This window comes from Cyprinodon tularosa, unplaced genomic scaffold (genome assembly GCF_016077235.1).
Source record: "Cyprinodon tularosa strain WSP-4 unplaced genomic scaffold, ASM1607723v1 ctg1086, whole genome shotgun sequence".
In the NCBI taxonomy this organism is placed as follows: domain Eukaryota; kingdom Metazoa; phylum Chordata; class Actinopteri; order Cyprinodontiformes; family Cyprinodontidae; genus Cyprinodon; species Cyprinodon tularosa.
This window is the reverse complement of record NW_024037878.1, coordinates 76,512-102,283: the sequence shown is the minus strand read 5'-3', so window position 1 is coordinate 102,283 and position 25,772 is coordinate 76,512. Positions and strand designations below refer to the sequence as shown.

Here is a 25,772-nt window from a genome sequence, read left to right as displayed (position 1 = left end):
TTTATAGGAGCTGCCATCATTTTCTATGGCAGCCTGTGAGGTATAAAAAAAACCCTTAAATATTACAAGGTACAAATACTATTAAATAAACTACAAACAATGATAATCATGGAGACAAACATCCATAAATAATCTGCAACATTTAGAAAATTAATTTCCAATAATTTACGTTAAATAGTCTACAAAAATAATTACAATAAAAAATTCGTATTTTTATAACTAGTGGCCTTCATTAAACTAAAAAATGATTCTTTTTAACCACAGATTAATTTCTATAGCTCCAATTCACATCATGTCATCTCAGGTCACTTTCCAGTTCCCCAGATCATCCAGTCAGATTGATTCAAAGTTTTCTATCTAAGGAAAACATCGACTCATTGACTCTTCAGCAATCCCTCACACTAAGCATGCTTGCAGCGACAGTGGAGAGGAAAAACTCCCTTTTAACAGGAAGAAACCTCCAGTAGAACCAGGCTCAGTGTGAGCGGCCATCTGCTGAGGCCGCCTGAATAAGTAGAAAGAGCATAACATTAGAGATTGAACTAAGAAATACTGTAGAATGGGAGAAAAGAGATGAAAATTGGCTCCTATGTCCTCCAGCAGTCTGAGCCTATAGCAGCACAAATGCAGATAGTAGCTCATGATAACCGGAGTATTTTGGATGAGGTATAAGAAAGGTTGAGCAACAGTGTGGTCAAAGTAGAACCAATGAGAAACGTCTATCCAGACTGAAATTCACAATTCACAAAAAGCAAAATAATAACTTTACTCTCTTTTGTAAATCACATTACAACACATTTTGCTATATAGATCATAATACTCATTATCAAAGAGCAATCCTTTAAAAAACTGAATAATAATAATACACTATATAAAATATATAAAACATAATCTTATACTGATATAAAACTTTGTGTTTATCATATCAGTATTTAATTGCAAAATATATAACTTTGCATATATCTCATCCAGTTTAGTTTTTTATTTGAATAAACATGTGTAATCTAACGGAAAGGTCATCATAGAATTGGTTTTGTTCTTTTAAGTGGTTTTGACATGAAAGAGATTATTGTAATATTATCTCTGACTCTTTCCTTTGATTAAAATTAGATCTAAGGCGCCTCCTGTTCATTCTGACAGCAGCTGTCTGAACTCTGGTCTGATGCAAGATGGCCGCCCTCTATGCACGTCGGCCATCGTCCAATGAGGCGTTTCCGTGGGTAACGGGAGGAAGATCCGGCGCCATTTTCCCCGCCCCGCCCCCCTCTGCTCTGACAGCGCGCGCCGCTCAGTGATTTGGCGCCTCTCTGCTGCTGCTTCAGTCACACACAGACTTCCCTCCTGCTGTCCAGCTCTGTCCTCCCGGTTCATGGACAGCCATGTCTGAGGAGGAGATCCAGGTTCCTGAGGAACTCTTCAAAGATGTCAAGTTCTACGTGGTCGGAGACATTGAACCAAAGGTAAGGACCTGGACGTTAGCTTGTTAGCTACGTGAAGCTATGCTAAGCTACCGCATACATTCGGAATGAACGAGGGGAAGCTAACTAGCATGCTAACAGGATTCCATGCTACATCAGAAGGTTCTCCATCGGTCTCTTCCTCCGGGTGGATCTACTGTCTGACCGCAGCTGGTTAGCTGTTAGCTCCCGGGCTGCATGCTCCCCTGTACCCAGGATCAGCCGCTCGGATCAGGGATCAGATTCCTCTGTTTACATCCTGGGCTCCAGCTGCATGCCGGCTCCGGAACACCTGCAGAGTTTTAACCTGAACCAGGAGCAAGCTGAGCCCGAACCCTCTGCCCGGTGGCCCACCTGTAGCTGCCCTGCAGCTTTTATTGGACATGTTGGATCTGCAAGTTCTAATAGAAACTGTAATCTGAGCTGATGAACATCAAGATGACCCACGGCTGGTTTACACACTGGTCCAGGTGACCCAGTGGTCCAGGTGACCCCTTGGTGTTTTAATCCACCTGAAACAGAGGACCCTGGGTGGGTTTGCACAGCAGCTGGGCGATATGAAGAAAATCTAATATCACAATATATTTGGATTATATCGCGATACACAATATTTTCACCACATGTTTAAATTGCTTCAAAAACAATAGAGTGAATAAAATTGCTCTAATATACTCATTCAAACTTTTGGTTTCAAATTAGATTTTATTTTATTTTAAGCAGCTAAAAGTTTTTCTGCCACATGATGTCTATGTTCAGAAAAAAACCTTTAACAAGATCCCAGCAACCAAACAGGAAACTACGACAAAACACACGATACTACGGAGTGTTAGGGCCAGGCTAGAATAAAGCCCTAAAATTACCAGAATAAAGTAACATTATGAGAATAAATTTGCAAAATTACGAGAATAAAGTCATAAAATTCCAAGTATAAAGTTGTAACATTACGAGAATAAAGTAATAAAATTATGAGAATAAAGTGGTAAAATTACGGGAATAAAGTCGTAACATTACGAGAATAAAGTAATAATATTACAAGAAAAAAGTCGTAATATTACGAGAAAAAAGTCACAGGGAGAATAGTCATAAAATTACGAGAATAAAGTCGTAACATTATGAAAATAAAGTTGCAACATGTTGTATGATGACTTCATTCTCGTAATATTACAACTTTTTTCTCGTAAAAGAAAAATAACTAGCCTGGCCCTAATACTCCGTCGTACAATACTAGATAAAATGCAAAATAAAAATGGACTCTTTTGTGCATAATGAAAAAAGCGGACTGAAAAAAATTTACCTAAAATTGCGAAAACAAAAGTCCTAAAAATTAGAGAATTATCAGAGCATCTCCAAACCATCAGCTGATCTTTACCTGCTGGGAAATTTAAAGAAGCACAAAACTTTGAGAACATTTCCAAGTTTAGCGAACACCTGGAAAGTCTCACACCGCAGGCATTAGAGCAACTAATAAACATTTCAATAACGTCATAAACGGCGTCTGGGATTTCCCTCCTTTTTAATTGGTGAGCGGGGAAACGCTGACATGCAAAGTTTACATTACAACATTCTTCATTTAGCAGCGGATGACTTTAGGTGGTGGAATAAAGTTTTATCGCTACCTTTAGTAGCAATGGTTTAAAAATTAGCAGCTTTGGTTCGACGTCCTCAGCGGGAAATCTAAACCGCTGCTGCATATCGGTCAGCGGAAACATCTGCTGTCGCCATGAAAATAATCCTGTTTGGAGGAGGGGTTATGATGCATTCAAGGTGTGTGGGGAAAAAACTCAGTGAAAAACATGCAGAGGGCTTAATGTGGTCGTCCAAGTTTGTACTCGATGGCTGCGATGGAGTCGTTCTAACTATCATGCGTGGGAAAACTGGAGATACATTGAGTTTATTCAATATATCACCCAACCCTACTTCTAACCAGTAAAGGGACGTTTTATGGTTTTATGTTTAAACAAACATTAGGCCTATGGGCCCTAAAGGACAGGAGGTGAGCAGAGGGAGTCGTTGGGCGAACCTTCTGCGGGGTTCACTCCCCGGTTTGAATTCTGGATCTGGATGGTTTTGCACAGAGGTGCATATAAAAGGTTTTGCATCCATAGGTTGGTTTTCGGCTTCCTCTGCTGTGGATTCAGGATATTTCTTGTTATACATCCTGAAAACAGCAGGCCTGTTTTTGGAGCAGAGTGTGGATATGTCTGCAGGTGTAACCAGTGATACTTGAGCTGCTACGCTCTGAGGCAGCAGTGCTCTGCTCTTTTCTCCAGGTGGTTCAGCTGCTGAAGGCAGGAAAAGGAAAGGAGGTTTCCTACAATGCTTTGGCCACTCACATCATCGCAGAGGATGGCGACAGCCCTGAAGTCAGCGAATCACGGGAGGTTTTTGACCTGCCTGTGGTTAAGGTAACCAGACTGTTTTCCTTGGTGCTGCCCTACATTGCTGCATTTAAAGTCGTAGGGAACTCAGATTTAAATGTCATTCTGGCTTAAAACTGTATATAAATGGAATCTTTATCAGACCATATTGTCCCAAAAATCTCTATAAAAAAAAAATACTTTCTTTAAATCAGTTTTTCAATCAGTTTTAACTTGGTCCACTCAGAGTTAAGCGCCTGCGTAACAAGTATGAAACGCCATCATCAGTGGAACAGCGATTCGACGAGTCACCATGACAACAGCAAACAGGAAGTGCCTATTTCACCCCACTGGAACTAGAGATTTTAAAGATTTTAATGACTAGGACTCGGAGTTCTTTCAACTTGTTTGCTAAAGATCTCACATTGCCCCAAATGATTGATAGAGGAGAGAACCTCCTCCTCGCTCCTGCTTTGCATCCTGAGTTTTGAACGTGCATCCGCCCAGAGCAGGACGATTGGACCTGCTTACATTCATTAATATGGCGCCTGTGAGCAGGAGGTCATCACAGCCTCTGATAGACTGGGTCTAAATGAAGATGTGGGGATCAGACTGAACTCGTAACGGTTCAAACTTATCATATGTGCTTCTTGTTTTGCAGCCTTCCTGGGTGATCCTGTCCGTTAGATGTGGAGATCTGTTACCGTATCCTTTAAACATCAGGTCACTGTACCTCTCACACCTGGACGTTTCAGACCAGCGTATGCCTGATGTCCGGCACATCTGGCAGAAACGCTGCCATACGTTGGATAATTTATGGGTACGATGTGTAAGTTAGGAGCACGCTGAAATACACTGGCACGTGTCGGCATTCGGCGAGTACGCCATGCTCAAAATGTACCTGACGTGTCCAAGCGCATGATCATACCTGGGGCATAAGTTACAGGTAAGTTATCTGATGGTTGACATGCGTTCAGTGTAACCCCCAGATTCCTCATCCTCTGTCGGCGCTCCGCTCCCGTACGTCAGGCGGAGTATCTGTCTGTCATGTTAACCAATGAGAACCGTTCCACGTCCACCGCTACTCCTCCGCATGTCTCCGTCCATCTACGTCTTCTCCGTCCGTCACCATCAACATATGGTCCGGTCAAGATCCGCTATTGCCATCGCAAACAGGGAAAAGAACGTCGAGGAGATCCGGTTCGTCAAATTAAAATATAGTAACAATAGATCGGTAACTGCAGATTACGGCATAAATTTTATTAATTACCCAAAACTAAGAAAGTTTCATTGAATGATTGGATGCAAACTATTGGTGCTTAAACAGGAAGCAGATTTCTCATCTAGATCAGAATATTGATTTTATACTGAGAGGCTTAAAAGTTTCATCAAATCCAGTCAAAGGAAACTTCTTATTGCAGGAATGGATGAAGAGATGCTGAGTTTATAAAGAAAATAAACAGTTTATTCAAACCATGGATGATCCTGGTTAATCCCTGTCACAAAAATTCACAACAAAAAGAAAATATTTGGGCAGAAACTGAACATCTGGATGCTGATGAGAAGATTTTAAATATTTCATTAAATTAAAACGTTCATTTCCGCAGATTTTGCTCCTATTAATGTAATAATAATATAGTTCTTTCTTTCGTCCGTCCGTTCGTCCGTCCGTTTTTGGCGGGCACTAAACAGCAGCTAGGTTAACACCGCGATCAAAGAAATCTTCTCTAGGCCGGGTGCCTCTGGGCGCATCGCTGCCCCCCTCAGGACACTGTGCATCATTTCCTGCCGTGTGTTATGCAGATGTTAGGCTGTCGTTGGACAGAAATTCTCGTTATTAATCCTCTACGTATTCGCCCAGAATAGAGGAAATCCATAGAAAGTTCAGCGTATTCCAGATTTTTAGGAGATTCTGGGACATCAGAGAGACGCTGGATCAATCACCGAGGTGTAACGGGGGCCTTATTAAAACACGAGTAAGAACCGTGGGTTAGCCTAGCCTTTTAGTGCAGGTAATGCCTTCATTTCGGCTTAGTAGTTTTTTTTGACGGTGAATCTCCAGAGTGACCGGATTCTCTCCAGAATCAGGACAGATCTTCTTTGGAGTCACAGCTTGTCTTCCCAGGGTAAGATTCTGCAGATTCAATGTTCTGTGTAGCTTTGTGCCTCATGTGATGAAGGCTAGCATCATCATATTATGCTCTGTGTGTGTGTGTGTGTGTCGGTACGCAGCTTCCTGAAGATCTGGACGCCCTGTGGGCTCTGCTCACCTTTCATGGAGGTGAATGCCAGCTGAACCTAAATAAGCGGGTCACTCACCTGGTGGTGAAGGAGCCAAAGGGGGTAAGTTCTACAATCTAGAACAGACAATATACCATCATTATGATAAAATATAGAAATATTTAGTATTTAAAATAAAAACACTTCATCTTTCAATGTGCTCTATTAGAACTCATCAAGTAGAAAAGTTTTAGTTTCACATCATTACATTCTGTGGAAAATCTTCAAGGAACTTTTGAAAAAATAATCGACAGATTATTCGATTAGCATAAATAATTGGTAGCGGCAGCCCCAGCCTTGAACCCAATGACCTCAGATGTTCTGCATGATGTCAGATTTACTTCAAAACACCCGCGAGCGAAATAAAGGTTGGCGTTTCAGACCCATGGAGACCTGAAATTAGAGGGCCCGGTGGCGCCAGTGTACGGCAGCCCCGCTTCTGTCAGTGATCCCCAGGGCAGCTGTGGCTACAATGTAGATTGCTACCATCAGTGTGTGAGTGTGTGCGTTAATGGGTGAATAAATGTAGTGTAAAGCGCTTTGGTCAAGTCTCCTAACTTGAATAAAGGCGCTATATAAGTACATGCCATTTACCATTTAAATTAGGTCTGCATCAGGGCAAGAGGGGGAGAGGGGGCGGAGCTACAGCTCCCTGACAAAAAGGGGCGGAGCTACAGCTCCCTGATGAGAAGAGGGAGAAGGGACGGAGCTACTGAACTAGTGGAGCCACACCCACGAGCAAAATAAACATACTCGCATGTATGTTAAACTAGTTCTGCGGATGGTTTATTTATCGCCACACAACAAAAACATTTTGGTGGAGAATGGAGTCAAACCTCCTGTGAGGTTAAAGGGAAAGGAGGTTCTACAAAGTTCTGACTCCACGGCTGAATCTAATCACACTCCTCCACTGTACTTCACTCTGCTACTTTAGTTTGTTTTGACCCACTTAGAGCAAACTAGATGTTTAAAGCCGGGCGTACCCTGCATGATTTTTTTTTTTTTGCCCTTTTTGGGCCGATTGTCCAGTCGTGCCAGAATTTTTCCGTTCGGGCCGACTTTCAGCCTCACCGTGCATCGCGAAGCGTACAGGAGGTAACGAGGGGCGATCAGCCTCTAAGGACCTAGCCTGGGTGCAATTCTGAACTTAGTCCCGCCCACAACGTTTGAGGTCGGGAAGTTCGGTCTGGCATTGCCCAGCAGTAGCGCGAGTATGCTGGCACAATATCTGGCGGGCGAATCAAATTGTCAGGGCGGGCTTTATACGATGATGGACAGATGATCAACAGTAACGTAATCAACAACAATGGCTGCCGATGGAGAGTTGAGGTGAGTAGATTCTGCTATTAGGTCTGTTCTAGAAGATATCGACAGCAAATTAATTTTAAAAGAGGAACAGAGAAACGCGATCAAGGCTAATCTTCTTATTCTAGGCATGCAACTGCACGCTTTGATTTTTGTTGACAACAACTATGCGTCGCTTAACATACGTCACGCACTCCGTTGCTCTTATTGGTTGTAGATCTATCCAATTGAGTGCAGAGGCATTTTTTTTCCTGGTTCGTTCAAAACACGCCCCATAATCACAGCTCTATGGAGCAGAATCAGACTCATATTCTGACTAGAATAGGGGGTTTTCAGGTGACGTCACGCTCACGTGACTACTCAGCGCGTCCGCCATATTGGGTGGCAGCCTTAGGCAGTATTGACAGTGAAAAATGGTGAAATCGTGTGTAATTGTTGGTTGCACGGCCCGTGGAGGTGGAGATCAACGCTCTTTCTATCGCATACCAGCCGTAATCGTGAATCAATGTGAAAAAACAAAACAGCTATCTGAACAACACCGTCACCTATGGCTGACACGGATATCCAGGTCCGATTTGGACGGTGTGAAGCTGGAATACGCCAGAGTCTGCAGTGCTCACTTTGTCACAGGTAATTAACTGTCAAGCATTTAAAACATGTAAGAATATTTTAATAATAGGACTTGGGCGTCATGACGTATTACTTTCCGTAGCAGCAATGTTGACCGTCTCCGCCGCCGCTACTCAGACTACTGCCTATGACCACCGCGTACTGGACTCCCTCTCTCAGCCGTGTTTTAATTTGATAAATTTCACCTTAACTTGATTTCAACCTGCGGGAAAAGGCTCAAATATGTGAGAAACCCGGAGGGTTTAGGGAGGTTTGGCAGTTAACGTTACTAACCAAACCTTTGAAACACATAGCAGCTAGTTAAAAGTACATTACATGCCTGAGTGGTTGTTAGCACTAACGGTTAGCACTGTTTGCTGGCTTTATGAGCTGCAGCTCCTGAACCCATCCATTCGTAAACTGCACATGAGACTCCAAGGACTTGTAGCTTTAGAACTGTTCGCGCACCGCCGGCCGTTAGCCACCTAGCATAGCGAGCCCTGCGTCGGATTGTTTACATTTTTACCATCTTATTAAAACTCACCCGTCCATGTATGATGGCGATTTCCTTCATGTACATCACTTCGACATCTCGTACCCAACCAGATGTGAACCGGTTGTGAGCCTCTAGACCCTTGTACGCTCTCATTCCCTCCAGAGTGTGCAGAGGGTTTTCACTGAACACCAGGTAATGAACTATGTCGCCGTGCTCTACATTTGGCCAATCATCTGGATTAGTGCTAAACAAGGCACCGTGGAGGGCATAGGGGTCCATATGGTCGATCACGGAACATTTCCTCAGATATGTTCCATGATCTGGTGGCTCTAGCGTGCTGGCGTACTTATCCATTCGCGACATGATATATATGATATACGATAATATGCCACCCAAGATGGCGGACCGGAAGCTGGCCAGTGACGTCACTGAAAACCCCCTATTGAGTAGGATTACGTCAGGCTACTAAGGACCGCCTCCCCATCAGTAATCGTGAGGTTGGGAGAAAATCAAACATGAAATTCAGTCGGCCATCGTAAGGTGTTGGTGGGTAAATCCTGCTGTTGAAGCAGGACTACGAGCCAATCTACCAGAACCTCCAGCACTGAGCATGAGCAAAGGGAATTCTTCTTCATCCAGACTCACGGGTCTGACCAGCACCATCTCTCGGCGCTGCGTCCGATGGCTGGTTTTTAGACGTACAGTGTGAGCAGGTAGATCGCATCAGAGCGTGGGGTGGCACAGTGTGAGAATAAACATTGTGAGCTTTTTTATGACGATCAAAAATACTGCACAGCGTATGCCCGGCTTAAGGGGAGCGAATGCTGCTGAAGTCGTTGGTTGTGACGGTTTAGTCGTCAGCTGGTCTGTCAGGGAAGGTCGAAGTTTCTGACATCATCCTCCTGTTTTCAGGCAAAGTTTGAATGTGCTCTGAAACACCCGAGCATCAGGATCGTCACTCCGGACTGGATCACAGATTCTGTTAAAGGTAACCCAACAACCCGCAGGACGGGAAGCTTCCTGGCTCCACTGCTGGACTACAGTATGACCTCTGACCTCTGGGGTTTCGGATGAACCGCTCGGTCCTGACTCTGCAGCTGTTTTCTGCCTTTCCTAGATAAAAGCAGAAAGGATGAGACACTGTATCACCCCAGACTGACCTACGTGGAGCCGGAGGAGGAGAGCGAGGCAGAGTCCTATGGTTCAAATGGTAGCTACAGCCCCCAGCGCTCCCGGCCGTCCAGCGGCGCGTCGTCGGGTGAAGAGTCCAGTCCTCGCCGACGGCCCGGACCCAAACGGCTCAGCTCTTTGTCACCGGCCTCTCCCAGAAAACCCGAGCTCCGCAGCGAGAGGATGTTCGACGACTCGGACGACGATGACTCCACAGAGAAGGAGGGTACCAACCTGAACTGGACACCCGCTGAGATTCCGTCTGGCGTGGTGAGGCGGCGCATCGGGCCGGCCGGCTGCAAGGATCCGGTGTCGTCTACGGGCTCTGGGCTGATTAACCTCTACGAGACGGTGCCTCCTGTTCCTGGCAGTGGGGGGGCCATGCCTGCAGAGGCTCGTGCTGCGCAGCAAGGTCGGTAGAGCCGGGCGCTATGGCGTCTGCAGGACAAAATGTCCAACCTGCTAACAAGGGTTTGTTTCTCTGCCTTAGGGGTGGCGGGCCCAGAGGGAATCCCTGGATGGAGGCCGACCATCAGGACGCTGCGCAACATCACCAACAACTCGGACATGCAACCATTGGGCCGGCCTGCCGGACCTCATGTAAGTAAACATGGCTGTCCTCCCACCGGAGGCTGTCCTCCCACCGTAGGCTGTCCTCCCACCGTAGGCTGTCCTCCCACCGGAGGCTGTCCTCCCACCGTAGGCTGTCCTCCCACCGGAGGCTGTCCTCCCACCGGAGGCTGTCCTCCCACCGGAGGCTGTCCTCCCACCGTAGGCTGTCCTCCCACCGTAGGCTGTCCTCCCACCGGAGGCTGTCCTCCCACCGTAGGCTGTCCTCCCACCGGAGGCTGTCCTCCCACCGTAGGCTGTCCTCCCACCGGAGGCTGTCCTCCCACCGTAGGCTGTCCTCCCACCGTAGGCTGTCCTCCCACCGGAGGCTGTCCTCCCACCGTAGGCTGTCCTCCCACCGGAGGCTGTCCTCCCACCGGAGGCTGTCCTCCCACCGTAGGCTGTCCTCCCACCGGAGGCTGTCCTCCCACCGTAGGCTGTCCTCCCACCGTAGGCTGTCCTCCCACCGTAGGCTGTCCTCCCACCAGAGGCTGTCCTCCCACCGGAGGCTGTCCTCCCACCGTAGGCTGTCCTCCCACCAGAGGGTGTCCTCCCACCAGAGGCTGTCCTCCCACCGGAGGCTGTCCTCCCACCGTAGGCTGTCCTCCCACCGGAGGCTGTCCTCCCACCGTAGGCTGTCCTCCCACCGTAGGCTGTCCTCCCACCAGAGGCTGTCCTCCCACCGGAGGCTGTCCTCCCACCAGAGGCTGTCCTCCCACCGGAGGGTGTCCTCCCACCGGAGGCTGTCCTCCCACCGGAGGCTGTCCTCCCACCGGAGGCTGTCCTCCCACCGGAGGCTGTCCTCCCACCGGAGGGTGTCCTCCCACCGTAGGCTGTCCTCCCACCGTAGGCTGTCCTCCCACCGGAGGCTGTCCTCCCACCGTAGGCTGTCCTCCCACCGTAGGCTGTCCTCCCACCGGAGGCTTTCCTCCCACCGTAGGCTGTCCTCCCACCGTAGGCTGTCCTCCCACCGGAGGCTGTCCTCCCACCGGAGGCTGTCCTCCCACCGGAGGCTGTCCTCCCACCGGAGGGTGTCCTCCCACCGTAGGCTGTCCTCCCACCGTAGGCTGTCCTCCCACCAGAGGCTGTCCTCCCACCAGAGGCTGTCCTCCCACCGGAGGCTGTCCTCCCACCGGAGGCTGTCCTCCCACCGGAGGCTGTCCTCCCACCAGAGGCTGTCCTCCCACCGTAGGGTGTCCTCCCACCGTAGGCTGTCCTCCCACCGTAGGCTGTCCTCCCACCGGAGGCTGTCCTCCCACCGTAGGCTGTCCTCCCACCGTAGGCTGTCCTCCCACCGTAGGCTGTCCTCCCACCGGAGGCTGTCCTCCCACCGGAGGCTGTCCTCCCACCGGAGGCTGTCCTCCCACCGGAGGGTGTCCTCCCACCGTAGGCTGTCCTCCCACCGGAGGCTTTCCTCCCACCGGAGGCTGTCCTCCCACCGTAGGCTGTCCTCCCACCGGAGGCTGTCCTCCCACCGGAGGGTGTCCTCCCACCGTAGGGTGTCCTCCCACCGTAGGCTGTCCTCCCACCGTAGGCTGTCCTCCCACCAGAGGCTGTCCTCCCACCGGAGGCTGTCCTCCCACCGGAGGCTGTCCTCCCACCGGAGGCTGTCCTCCCACCGGAGGCTGTCCTCCCACCAGAGGCTGTCCTCCCACCGGAGGGTGTCCTCCCACCAGAGGCTGTCCTCCCACCGGAGGCTGTCCTCCCACCGGAGGCTGTCCTCCCACCGGAGGCTGTCCTCCCACCGTAGGCTGTCCTCCCACCAGAGGCTGTCCTCCCACCAGAGGCTGTCCTCCCACCAGAGGCTGTCCTCCCACCGGAGGCTGTCCTCCCACCGGAGGCTGTCCTCCCACCGGAGGCTGTCCTCCCACCGTAGGCTGTCCTCCCACCAGAGGCTGTCCTCCCACCAGAGGCTGTCCTCCCACCGGAGGCTGTCCTCCCACCGGAGGCTGTCCTCCCACCGGAGGGTGTCCTCCCACCGGAGGCTGTCCTCCCACCAGAGGCTGTCCTCCCACCAGAGGCTGTCCTCCCACCGTAGGCTGTCCTCCCACCGGAGGCTGTCCTCCCACCGGAGGCTGTCCTCCCACCGTAGGCTGTCCTCCCACCAGAGGCTGTCCTCCCACCGGAGGCTGTCCTCCCACCGGAGGCTGTCCTCCCACCGGAGGCTGTCCTCCCACCAGAGGCTGTCCTCCCACCGGAGGCTGTCCTCCCACCGGAGGCTGTCCTCCCACCAGAGGCTGTCCTCCCACCAGAGGCTGTCCTCCCACCGTAGGCTGTCCTCCCACCAGAGGCTGTCCTCCCACCGGAGGCTGTCCTCCCACCAGAGGCTGTCCTCCCACCGGAGGCTGTCCTCCCACCGTAGGCTGTCCTCCCACCAGAGGCTGTCCTCCCACCAGAGGCTGTCCTCCCACCGGAGGCTGTCCTCCCACCAGAGGCTGTCCTCCCACCAGAGGCTGTCCTCCCACCAGAGGCTGTCCTCCCACCAGAGGCTGTCCTCCCACCGGAGGCTGTCCTCCCACCAGAGGCTGTCCTCCCACCGGAGGCTGTCCTCCCACCGGAGGCTGTCCTCCCACCGGAGGCTGTCCTCCCACCGGAGGCTGTCCTCCCACCAGAGGCTGTCCTCCCACCGTAGGCTGTCCTCCCACCGGAGGCTGTCCTCCCACCGGAGGCTGTCCTCCCACCGGAGGCTGTCCTCCCACCGGAGGCTGTCCTCCCACCGGAGGCTGTCCTCCCACCAGAGGCTGTCCTCCCACCAGAGGCTGTCCTCCCACCGGAGGCTGTCCTCCCACCAGAGGCTGTCCTCCCACCAGAGGCTGTCCTCCCACCGTAGGGTGTCCTCCCACCAGAGGCTGTCCTCCCACCAGAGGCTGTCCTCCCACCAGAGGCTGTCCTCCAACCTTCCTGCTGGGAATCCGGTCACTCGCCGCTCCTAAACGTTGGCGTTTCAGACCCATGGAGACCTGGAGTTAGGTCTACATCAGAGCAAGAAGGAGGAGAAGGGGCGGAGCTACAGCTCCCTGACAAGAAGGGGCGGAGCTACAGCTCATTGGCTCATTTGGATCACGTGCAGCCTGGAGCCGGACGCTCCGGAGGGCTTTACCGTATTACCAGGAGAAGCGGCGCAAGTGAAATTAGACTCTGCTGTTGGACAACATCCTGTAATTTATACACGTGTTAAATCAGGTTGGGTCCAGATTAGCCAGCAGGTGGGTCCGGATCTGGACCGCGGTCCGCTAATCGGTGACCTCTGACCTAGAGGAACAGGGTGGGGTGATTCTCAGAGAGCGATCTGTGATCTTCTGTAGGAAGCCAAATCATGTTTGTTTTGTTCAGGGCTTCATTCAGGAGCTTTCTGACTTACATCTTGGCCTTTCCCTTCTCGTAGACCCTCCCAAACTTGCCTGGCAGTCAGACGAAGCCAGCGGAGCAGATGAACCCGACTGTTCAGACGCTGGGCGGCACCAACCCCCCTCAGTTCAGCCAGAGTAAGCTGTCCAGACAGACGCTCACAGCGGAGCAGCAGCAGCAACTGCTACAGCAGGCTCACCAGGCTGGGCAGCAGCATCAGCAGTTACCACAGCAACCACCACATCCCATGATGCACCTCCCGCAGCAGCAGATGCTGCAGCTGCAGCAGCAGCAGCCACAGGTTGCTCAGCAGCAGCAGCAGCAGCAGAATTTCCCCCAGCAGCAGCACCAGCAGTTTCTGCAGCAGCAGCAGCAGATGTTCTCCCAGCAGCAGCTGCGACCGCAGCAGCTCCTCAGACCGGGCCTGCAGCAACTGCAGCACCAGCTGCAGCAGCAGTTTCAGCAGCAGCAGCGCATGCAGATGTTGCAGCAGCAGCAGCAGAATCAACAGTTTCACCAACAGCATCTTCAGCAGCAGCAGCAGCAGCAGCAACATTTCCTACAACAGCAGCAGCATCTGCAGCAGATGCAGAAGCAGCAGCAGCAGCAAGTGCTGCAGCAGCAGAACCAGCAGGCCCTGCAGCAGCAGGCCATGCAGCAGCAACAGCCTCCACACTTCAGCCAGCTCTTTGGACATGAGCTAGGCCAAGAAAGTGAGTACAGCCAGAGGAGAAGGAGGTCCTAGCCCCCAGACTCCATGTTGACTAAGCTCTGCTCTGTCCTCAGTTCCTCAGGACGGCTTCCTGCTGGGCTGCGTGTTCGCCATCGCTGACTACCCTGAACAGATGGCTGACAAGCAGCTCCTGGCCACATGGAAGCGGGTAGGAACCTCATCCTCTGAGCAGCAGGAACCCAGCAATGAGGCGGAGATGTTCACCATGTTCTCCTACCTGCTGTTCTAGGTCATCCAGGCCTGTGGGGGGCTGGTGGACCCCACCCTGACCAGCCGCTGCACCCACCTGCTGTGTGAGAGTCAAGTCAGCAACATGTATGTCCAGGTAGGAATGGACCCCAGCTGACCCGGTTCTGCTGCAGAACCCTGCTTTAATGTAGACGGTTCACCGGTCTCTGGACTCTGAAGTTCAGTCTGTGCGATATAATTCTCTAAGAAAATAAAAACGTCACAAAGAAGACCTTCAGCTGAATCCATTAAGATCTTCCATTTCAGTAGGATTAGTTATAACATATATAACGAACAAGATTACTTAAAGTGAGCGCAGAAAAAAGATGGCGAGCAAAAACCCAAAAATATGTTCTTTGTCCTGCTGTTAGAGAGAATGATCCTAATGTCATCTCTATACTCCATCCAACTAAAGCAGAAACCGTTTGTTCAAAGAATAGGTTTAGAAAACTTAATAGAGGTGGCAGACATTGATGAGGGGGCAGGGCTAGCCCAACCTAGCCTAGCCAAGCTAGTCTAACCAACCTTAGCCCAGTCCAACCTAGCCTACCTTAGCCCAACCTAGCCTAGCCAACCTTAGCCCACCCTAGCCTAGCCCAACTTAGCCCAGTCCAGCATAGCCCAACCTAGCCTGGCCCACCTTAGCCCACCTTAGCCCAACCTAGCCTAGCCCACCTTAGCCCAACCTAGCCTAGCCAACCTTAGCCCAACTTAGCCCAGTCCAGCCTAGCCAACCTTAGCCCACCTTAGCCCAACCTAGCCTAGCCCACCTTAGCCCAACCTAGCCTAGCCAACCTTAGCCCAACTTAGCCCAGTCCAGCCTAGCCAACCATAGCCCAACCTAGTCTATCCCACCTTAGCCTAGCCTAGCCAACCTTAGCCCACCCTAGCCTAGCCCAACTTAGCCCAGTCCAGCATAGCCCAACCTAGCCTGGCCCACCTTAGCCCAACTTAGCCCAGTCCAGCCTAGCCAACCTTAGCCCACCTTAGCCCAACCTAGCCTAGCCCACCTTAGCCCAACCTAGCCTAGCCAACCTTAGCCCAACTTAGCCCAGTCCAGCCTAGCCAACCTTAGCCCAACCTAGTCTATCCCACCTTAGCCTAGCCTAGCCAACCTTAGCCCAGACCAGCCTAGCCTAACTCGCTGCAGCCACAGGCTCCATGTCTGTGATGACATCATCACTCCTGCAGCCTAATGGTCTCTGTTCAGCCTGAGTCAGAGCATCAGTCCGTGGCGAACGCTGTAACCTGCTGTACAGCGTTCGCTGTAACGCCGTCATGCTGGATGTGTTTAAAGTCACACCCCCTTTAATCCAATCCAATAATCGGATGCTACATGGATTCCCTGCGCAGCTCTAAGCTAGCTTCGCTTGTGTCTGATTATTGAGCCGCTATTGTTCTGATTCTGCTTCCTTTGAAAGGCCCTCCGAGAAGGGAAACGCTGTGTGACTGCTCACTGGCTCAGCACGGTGCTGAAGAAGAAGAAGATGGTTCCTCCTCATCGGACGCTACATCTGCCCTTCGCCTTCCCTCCTGGAGCCAAACCCTGCTCTCAGCACGTGAGTCCAGCTGCCGCTCCTCTGCCTCTTCTCTGATTGGCTGAACCGCAGCAGGCGTGACTCTGATTACTGCATGTTGGTAAACTCAGGGTCAGTGGCGACTCCACGCCATGAATCACATCCACCATGATGGGTTCCTACCTTCATGGTGGATCAGGGTTTCTACTGAGTGGTCAGAGCTAGTAGACTCGTCTTCCTCCTCTTTCTCCCGGCCCGGGCAGCAGCCTCAGCAGAGAAACATACTCCCTCCATGGCGTCCTGGTCCTCCTCCTCGTGGGATGTGCCTGTGCTGAAGCATCTTTGCTGCTCGGTGGTAAAGTTGGTCTGATGCGTGTAACAACATAACAATAATATAGCCATGCTCTCCTCGAGCTCCTAGGAAGTCAGATGGGAGGAACAGTGGAAGCTGTAGGCTCTAATATGGGCGAGCAGTCTGCAGCGGAGCGCCGACGGAGGATGTGGGATTTCGGGGTTAGAAACCTGATGAACCAGCAGGTGGAGTTGAACAGGTGTCCTGGTTCTGTCCTGCAGATCCTGGCGGTGACGGGCTTCGTGGACGCAGACAGGGACGACCTGAAGCTGATGGCCTACCTGGCCGGTGCCAGATACACCGGCTACCTGTGCCGCGGGAACACCGTCCTCATCTGCAAAGAGTAAGAGCGGACCTCTGCTTTCCAGCATGGAGCTACGTGGTGTTCTGATGCTCCTCTGTCCTCAGACCCAGCGGGATGAAGTATGAGAAGGCCAAGGAATGGAAGATCCCGTGTGTCAACGCTCAGTGGCTCTGTGACATCCTGCTGGGGAACTTTGAAGCCCTGCGACAGATCCAGCACAGCAGATACTCCGTGTTCAACCAGCCGGAGCCGCTGATGCCCAACCCCCAGCTGGTCCAGAACCTGCTAGGTAGGTCCCCCCGAACCCGTCCGTCCGATAAGGTGCGGGGACGTTCACAGCAGGTTATAGAGCCTCACATCGGATGAGTTTCTTCTTCTGCTGCCTCCATTTGCTCTCAGTCGCTAATATAGAGTTTGTCAATAAAGGTTGTGTTTGAAGGCCCGCCCTAACCCCTACAGAGCACCATATAGAGACCTTCTCATACGAGGGTCCGAAGGTCGTGTGGATGGAAACAGTGATGGATTCAATAATGAAAGTTATTTACGGAGAAAAACGAATATAACAGATGGAAAGGGAGATGAGAAGAGAGAAAGACAGGAAAGAGTGCATGAAAAGAGAAAATTTAAAAGCAAAAATAGACACAAAAGATCTACAGTAACTCCTAGGAACCTGCTTCCACACCTGATGAGATATGATCAGAAAACAGAGAACATCACAGCAAAAAGAAACCAACAGAAAACTAGAGATAAAACAGCTTCCAGAGAAGCAGGTATCCCTTAACGACAGAGTGTTAGGGTCAGGCTAGAGATTCTTTTTCTTCTATTACGAGAATAAAGTCGTAATATTACGATAACAAAGTCATTATTCAACAACCCGTTTCAGCCGAAGCTGAGCCGCTGCGTTCTGGATCAATTGGAGTCGCTGCTGATTTATCCATGCCTCTATATAATGAATTGCAGTAATCCAACCGGGATGTAATGAAAGCATTGATTATTCCTTCAAAAATAGGATTTAATTTTTGCTAAACTCCGCAGGTGATAAAACTTGATCTAACAACAGAGCTAACTTGTTTATCTAACTTGTTTATCTATCAGCTGTCAAAAGTAAAACCAAGATTCCTAGCAGAGGTCTGACAAAACCGAGCTAAAGAACCAAGAATCAGATCTGGATTCGTAATATGAAGATTCTGACTAAATAATATAACTTGAGTTTTACTTTGATTAAGATGAAGAAAGTTCTGTTCCATCCAAGATTTGACTTCAGCTAAACAATCTATCAATAGCTGAAGAGATTCATTTCCCCCATTTTGTAGTTTAGGGGCAAATAAATCTGAACATCATCTGCAAGGAAATGAAAAGAAACACCAAACTTATGGAAAATCTGACCGAGAGGCAGTAAATACAAAATAAACAAAATAGGACCTAGAATTGGTCCTTGGGGGACGCCATACTTTAAAGGTTAGGCCTCAGAACAGCATCGGTCAAGATGAACTGAAAAAGTTCTCTTTTCTAAATATGATTTAAATCATTTAAATACTGAACCTCTCAGGCCAACATAACTGAAGAAGTTGACAACATGCAGTAAGTTATAAAAGTTTTAAATCAGGTTAAGTTCTGGATTAGCCAGCAGGTGGGGCCGCTAATCCGTGATCTCTGCTCTAAACATTCTGGACAGTAATTTTAGAAGCAACTACATTAGGTGGCTTCCGGTCAGCCAGGAATAATTAATGGATCATTATTTATACCTAAAACTAATTCTTTTTTAGTGATTTAATGAATTTATCTCCTTTAAATGAGGCACTAGTGATGGAGGGGTTAGGGCGGACATTGGGACACGTCCATTCTTCATTTTTAGCCTTTATATCACTTTAACACTGGAACTCCCTCTGGCCGTCATTTAGACGGTTCTGAGATTATAAAGGGAAATAACTTTATTTACATTAAACACATGTTGCTCATGTTTACTAACTTTTTCTGTTTCTCTATTTCCTTCATTTTCACGTAGTTTTTAAAATAAAATTAAAACGTAAAAACTAAATATAGCTAACTCTACCTAAATCTACCACAGCCATCATTTTGACGGCTCTTCCTGAGGATGATTGACGTTCGGTACCGTTGCCTAGCAACCAACATTCTACCAAGAACTCTTTCAGAAGAAATTTAACCATGAAACAGGCTTTAGAAATGCTTTAAAATATTGATGATAGCGATTCGGGCGGAGAGGGAGAGACCGATGAGGAGGACGGGGGGGGCGGCTCAGATTCTGAGCGCAGAAAACGCAGACGTATCAGTGACCCATCAGACTATAGTATAACTTGTTCAAGCACACATCAGCCGGTCCACTCAGCGGCCCAAACCAGAGCCCTCAGTCCACGCTAACCACGCAGGTCGGGCTGGATGAGTCGGATCAGATGATTAGAAAGGATTCTGTAAAAGCTGCGACGCGAAGTCGGCCTGTGGCTGATATTTACGATCTCCTGGAAATATCAGCTATAAACGCCTTGGTTTTGTTCAGGAGATGTTTGAAGGTCACTTTTTCACGCAGAGATTTTATCTTTGAACTGGTAAAACAGTGGCGGGCAAACCGCAGGCTTCCAGCCCCTCCCCCGCAGTAGAGCAGCTTGGCGAGGTTTAAAGAAAGCAGCACCAGGAGCTTCAGCGCTGCACAAAAAACTCATATTACGTCTGTCATTAATGTGAAAAGGTGATCGGCGGGAAATGTTTGGGAGGAATCAATCAATTTCTGTAAATTAAATTGTAATTTCAAACTTTGAACCTGTGTAGTAAAACAGTCTCACTCTACGGATTTATTTTTGATATAAATTTAGATCATAAATAATAATAGCAAACAACACAGCCTTTGAACAATATATATTATTTGACTGTATGATCTGGTTGAACTGTAAAGTGCCTTGAGATGACATGTGTTGTGAATTTGGCGCTATATAAATAAACTGAATTGAATTGAATTGAATATTAGACCTGTTTTAAGGTTTACACATCCACAACGGGCCATCTCAGGTGATGACATCATCACTACTAATGCGTTTCATTGGGAAAAATGTCAGCCGTGAAACTGGCGGCCAGTGGGAGTTCTGGTGTTAAAACCGGGTCAGATCAGGGAGCAGGTTGACCAACCAACCAAGTCCCACCCTGCAGGTTCTACAGAGTCTAACTGCTTGATAGGATGGTCCTCAGGTTCTGCTGGTACTGAAAGGGTTTTTGGTCTTTCAGCTCCCTGGAGAACTCCAATCAAAGTGACGCCTGAAGCTCTGCTGGTGAGTCGGCTTCACTTCATCCTTAAAGCTAAACCTTAGCAGAACCGAGCTCCTGCTGGAACTGGACCCCGGTTCTGAGCTTGGTTATTCAGCCTCTAAACTCTAGAAACGGTTCAGCAGCCGTTAGCTTCACTGCAGTAGACGCCGGACCTGGCAGTTCTGGTTCTGGATCATGTGGTTTCCCTTTGCTGTGTTTGTGCCGTGCAGAACCTCCAGCTGCTCCAGAAGCGCAAGATCTCTGATTCTACCAACCCAACGTCAAACAAGAAGGCCAGGTGGGCCACCAGAACCAGCCTTCTGGGTGGGCTGTTCTGATCCGCTTTGGGTTAACGGTGTCTGTCTTTGTGTAGACTGGAGGAGATCCAGTCCCCCGGCAGGAAGCTTCCTCCAGAGTCCACGCCTCGGGTCATGTTCACGGGCTTCGAGCCCATGCAGGTCCAGCAGTTCACCAAGGTAAGCGGATCTCGGTAGCGGGCCGCGGCCCGGTTCCTGCCGCGTCGGGCCTGAGTTCTGTCTGTGTGTGCAGAGGCTGCAGGCGCTGGGGGGGGAGGTGGCAGAAAGCAGCCAGAGGGCCACCCACCTGCTGGCCAGCAAGGTGACCAGAACCGTCAAGTTCCTCACCGCCATGTCTGTGGTGCGACACATCGTCACCCCGGAGTGGCTGGAGGAGAGCTGGAGGAAGCAGCAGTTCGTAGGTGAGGCAGAGGTTCTGCTGGTTCTGGATTCATGATTCCAGAGGTTCTGCTGGTTCTGGATTGATGTTTTGTTCTGTTCCAGATGAGCAGAGCTTCACCCTGAGGGATGCAGAAGCAGAGGTTCTGTTCAGCTTCAACCTGGAGGATTCACTGAAGAGAGCCCACGCATCACCTCTGTTCAAGGTCAGAACCGCCTCTGAATCGGATCAGAACTTTCCCATCAATGAGCTCTGAGGTTTAGCTGGTCTTTCTAGAACTAGAGAGTCTAGATTTAGGACAGAGGAGATGGAGAGATGGGTCCATTCAGTGGACACCTCTCTAACGCTCTCCTTTTCAGATGAAGCTCAGAGGTGGACCTCAGCGGTTCTGTCGGCAGCTCAGGTTCTGGTTTGTCTGACCCGGTTCTGTGTGGCCTCCCAGGGGAAGCTGTTCTACCTGACTCCAGGCGTCTGCCCCAGCCTGGGCACCATGAAGGCCATCCTGGAGAGCGCTGGAGGGAAGCTGCTGAGCAAACAGCCGTCCTACAGGAAGATAATGGAGCACCAGCAGAACAAGGTTCTGGTTCTGGTTCTGATCCCAGTTAGAGAAGAACCATTAATGGCTCCCTGACTGAAGGCCTGTGGTGTTTGTCTTCCAGAACCTTCCTGAGATCCTCCTGGTTTCCTGTGATAACGACCTCCACCTGTGCAGAGAGTACTTCCTGAAGAACATTGGTGGGTCTGCTCCAGCTGCACCCTGATACTTCCTATTTCCCTCTGCTGCTTCCTCTAATATTTCCTATGATGCTTCCTCTTTCCTCTGATGCTTCCTCTTTCCTCTGATGCTTCCCGTTTCCTCTGGTGCTTCCCGTTTCCTCTGATGCTTCCTATTTCCTCTGATGCTTCCTGCTTCATCTGATACTTCCTCTGCTGCTTCCTGCTTCTTCTAATATTTCCTATGATGCTTCCTCTTTCCTCTGATACTTCCTATTTCCCCTGATGCTTCCTCTTTCGTCTGATGCTTCCTATTTCCTCTGATACTTCCTATTTCCCCTGATGCTTCCTCTTTCCTCTGATGCTTCCTATTTCCTCTGCTGCTTCCTCTTTCCTCTGATGTTTCCTATTTCCTCTGCTGCTTCCTCTTTCCTCTGATGCTTTCCTCTGATGTTTCCTATTTCCTCAGATGCTTCCTATTTCCTCTGCTGCTTCCTCTTTCCTCTGATGTTTCCTATTTCCTCTGCTGCTTCCTCTTTCCTCTGATGCTTCCTCTTTCCTCTGATACTTCCTATTTCCCCTGATGCTTCCTCTTTCCTCTGATGCTTCCTATTTCCTCTGCTGGTTCCTCTTTCCTCTGCTGCTTCCTCTTTCCTCTGATGCTTTCCTCTGATGTTTCCTATTTCCTCAGATGCTTCCTATTTCCTCTGCTGCTTCCTCTTTCCTCTGATGTCTCCTATTTCCTCTGCTGCTTCCTCTTTCCTCTGATACTTCCTATTTCCCCTGATGCTTCCTCTTTCCTCTGATGCTTCCTCTTTCCTCTGATGCTTCCTCTTTCCTCTGATGCTTCCTCTTTCCTCTGATGCTTCCTCTTTCCTCTGATGTTTCCTATTTCCTCTGATGATTCCTCTTTCCTGTGGTGCTTCCTGTTTCCTCTGATACTTCCTCTTTCCTCTGATGCTTCCTATTTCCTCTGATGCTTCCTCTTTCCTGTGGTGCTTCCTGTTTCCTCTGATACTTCCTCTTTCCTCTGATGTTTCCTATTTCCTCTGATGCTTCCTCTTTCCTGTGGTGCTTCCTATTTCCACTGATGCTTCCTCTTTCCTCTGATGCTTCCTCTTTCCTCTGATGTTTCCTATTTCCTCTGATGCTTCCTCTTTCCTGTGGTGCTTCCTGTTTCCTCTGATACTTCCTCTTTCCCCTGATGCTTCCTCTTTCCGGTGGTGCTTCCTGTTTCCTCTGATACTTCCTCTTTCCCCTGATGCTTCCTCTTTCCTCTGATGCTTCCTGTTTCCCCTGATGCTTCCGGTTTCCTCTGATGCTTCCTGTTTCCCCTGATGCTTCCGGTTTCCTGTGGTGCTTCCGGTTTCCTGTGTGTGCTTCCTGTTTCCTCTGATGCTTCCGGTTTGCTCTGATGGTTCCTCTTTCCTGTGGTGCTTCCTGTTTCCTCTGATGCTTCCTTTTTTCTCTGATGCTTCCTCTTTCCTCTTATGCTTCCTCTTTCCCCTGATGCTTCCTGCTTCATCTGATACTTCCTCTGCTGCTTCCTGCTTCCTCTAATATTTCCTCTGATGCTTGATGTTTCTTCTGATGCTTCCTGCTTCCTCTGATGCTTCCTGCTTCCTCTAATGTTTCCTCTGATGCTTCCTGCTTCCTTTCATGCTTCCTGTTTCATCTGCTGCTTCCTCTAATATTTCCTCTGATGCTTCCAGTTTCCTCTGATGCTTCCTACTTCCTCTGATGCTCCCCGTTTCCTCTGATGCTTCCTGCTTCCTTTCATGCTTCCTCTGACGCTTCCTCTGCTCTTCCTCCTCCAGATGTCCACAATGCTGAGCTGATTCTAACCGGGGTTCTGACTCAGAAATTGGATTATGAATCATATCCTTTCTCAGTCTGTTCTCTTACCTATTTATCTAATATTTCATTTCTATGTCTGTAAATGAGAATCTATGTGTCGAAATGCTGAGACCAGATACCAGGCCATGGATGGGACCTGGACTTTGCTTTTAACCGTAAACTAAACAGGAAGTCTCAGGAAGCCAGCAAAGTGGCTGAGTCCAGTCAGTCATGATGTTTGGCACTAGTCAGGCCAGTCATGGTGTTGTCATGGCAACAGAACCTGTGGTTCATCTCCAGGATGTGACCGAGGTCATGGATGCTGGTTTTTGGTTTAAGTTTATTTCTAGATCCTAATCAACCAGATCATCCAGTCAGATTGATTCAAAGTGTTCTATCTAAGGAAAACCAGCTGATTGCATCGACTCATTGACTCTTCAGCAATCCCTCACACTAAGCATGCTTGTAGCGACAGTGGAGAGGAAAAACTCCCTTTGAACAGGAAGAAACCTCCAGCAGAACCAGGCTCAGTGTGAGCGGCCATCTGCTGAGGCCCACTGGGGTTCAAGGAGACAGAAGCAGACATAGAAAAAGAAGCATAGATACAAAAGGTGGGAGAATAGAGATAGAATGAAGCAGAATGGTGAAAAAGGGGTCCCTATGTCCTCCAGCAGTCTAAGCCTATAGCAGCAGAACTATAGAGTAGTGCTGGGCGATATGGAAAAAATCATATATCACGATATGGACTATTTTATATCACAATATGCTCCAATTAAGTACATTTTCAGCAAATCTCTGAAAAATATGACAAAATAATATAATTGCTTACTTTTTCAACTTCATTTTGAAGTGACATTTATAGAACTATCACAAATTTGAAAAATAAATTGTAGTGCAGCAATATATATGCATAAGATGAGGTAGGGCTACAGTGTCCTTCACATTTTTTAAAAATCCTACAGGTATTTAAATTAAATTACTGTGGTTCTTCTTTAGGTGATAGAAGAGGTTTGTCGTGTTGCCGTCGGGTTAGGGAACAGTTTGCATAGTTTGCAAATGAACGTTGTCTACTCCGTGTTGGACTTCTTAAATCCAAAATGTAACCAAATCAAAGACGTGCGCCCTCCTTTTGGTAAAATTTCTTCATCTTGGGTTGCCTGCGTAGCTGTCTCTGTTTGTTGTGACCACGGGTTTAATACTTCAGCCTCCTGCGTCTCCATCTCTCATGAGTTAAGTAACGTAAAGCATGTTGCAAACCCGTGTGTGAGTCAAAAGCCGTAAAGAAGCGTCATGTTACAAAACCACAGGACGATTTAAAAAAATATATAAATCTTGTTTATCACTTATAAGCAGTGTGTAGGCTACGTGGCTACACTAATACGTTTGTCGTAGTCTACCATGGGAAATATTTGCTTGAATATGAGATACAATTGTGTTAGAAAACAATAGAAGGGGTTTCCCTCTGAGCTTTTCCTTAACAGTCTCACATGTAAGTTCACCTGATGAAGACAGAAGAAGCTGCAGAGACGTCAGCGCGGGACTCTCTCTGTCCATAACATCTTTTTCTAGCTTTTCTAACTTGTTTAAAGGAATAAAGCAAACTGTATTTTTCTGAAATGTTTGTTTCAAATTATAAACTTTTGATCTGTTGTTAAATAAACCTGTAGAAAAGTTTTACCTGCTTTTTAAAAATAAAATATTTGTGTAAATGTTTTGGAGCGTTTCTGGTCCTCTGACGGCGTCTCCTCCATCAGGGACCGAGTCCCGCAGCAGTTCGAAGAACAAAGTCCCTCCTTTCTTCCTGAGGTTATTGGTCCCATCATGCGGCGCTATTCCTGATAGACAGGATTTAATTAACCGTTAATGAGGGTCTGGGGTAGTTACTGGTAAAGCTGTCAGACAGAGCCTGGGGGCTGATCTGGAGGAGGGTCCATGGGCGGAGCAGGAGGAGCCGCCTGCGGTGCTGCCCTCCAAAACCGGGAGGCGGCCTGAGCCAAGGTCATGAGCCGGATCTGCTCCCATGTTTATCTAACAGTGGATCTGATATCAGAACTTCTACGTTAGGAAGCTCGTTTTAGCACCGATGGACCTGCAGGTATCGGACAGCTCCGGGTCGCCTGGATGAGCCACAGTTTAATTTCTGTTAGATTTTGGATGAATAAGAGACGCAAAACAAAATACATTATTCTGGAAAATTCTGACATTTTGCAGGTAGGGCCAGTCAGCCGCTCAGCCGTTAGTCAGCCTGCATCGGTAACGGCGGCCTGATGGCGGAGGAAATATGTTCCTCTAAATGTAAATTCTGCTGGTTTGCTGCATCTTCGTCACACTGACAGAAAATCACAAGTTAGTTTGTAAAAAAAGTAATTCCAAAATGGAAGCTCCTCTTTGAAGTTGTTTTATTTAACTGTATACATTTCGTTTTAAGAGCGGGCAAATGTTGAATTTTATGCCCACCTTCGCTACAGCCATAGGGCGTCACTGTTGCCATAGAAACGGCTGCTTT

At 49.0% G+C, this 25,772-nt stretch overlaps 1 protein-coding gene across 1 annotated transcript; it reads left to right on the top strand.

Annotated features, from left to right (window-relative positions):
• The first annotated feature begins 1,256 nt into the window (after positions 1 to 1,256).
• Positions 1,257 to 24,979, top strand: paxip1 (PAX interacting (with transcription-activation domain) protein 1). The gene is made up of 23 exons (XM_038292152.1): positions 1,257 to 1,460; positions 3,728 to 3,862; positions 4,476 to 4,519; positions 5,877 to 5,940; positions 6,047 to 6,157; positions 9,417 to 9,492; positions 9,622 to 10,086; positions 10,165 to 10,274; positions 13,669 to 14,344; positions 14,418 to 14,512; positions 14,594 to 14,689; positions 16,014 to 16,151; positions 16,683 to 16,804; positions 16,870 to 17,054; positions 20,000 to 20,043; positions 20,251 to 20,318; positions 20,394 to 20,496; positions 20,570 to 20,738; positions 20,821 to 20,921; positions 21,159 to 21,293; positions 21,376 to 21,451; positions 23,248 to 23,311; positions 24,757 to 24,979. Exons 1-23 carry the CDS (start codon positions 1,380 to 1,382, stop codon positions 24,767 to 24,769), a joined length of 3,171 nt encoding a protein of 1,056 aa, XP_038148080.1. The 5' UTR covers positions 1,257 to 1,379; the 3' UTR covers positions 24,770 to 24,979.
• The last annotated feature ends 793 nt before the right edge of the window (positions 24,980 to 25,772 follow it).

Coding starts and splice junctions, on each gene's coding strand:
- paxip1 (XM_038292152.1), top strand. CDS start 1,380: ATGTCTGAGGAGGAGATCCAGGTTCCTGAGGAACTCTTCAAAGATGTC. Junction 9,493..9,621: donor GATCACAGATTCTGTTAAAG/GTAACCCAACAA, acceptor TGCCTTTCCTAG/ATAAAAGCAGAAAGGATGAG. Junction 14,345..14,417: donor ACATGAGCTAGGCCAAGAAA/GTGAGTACAGCC, acceptor CTCTGTCCTCAG/TTCCTCAGGACGGCTTCCTG.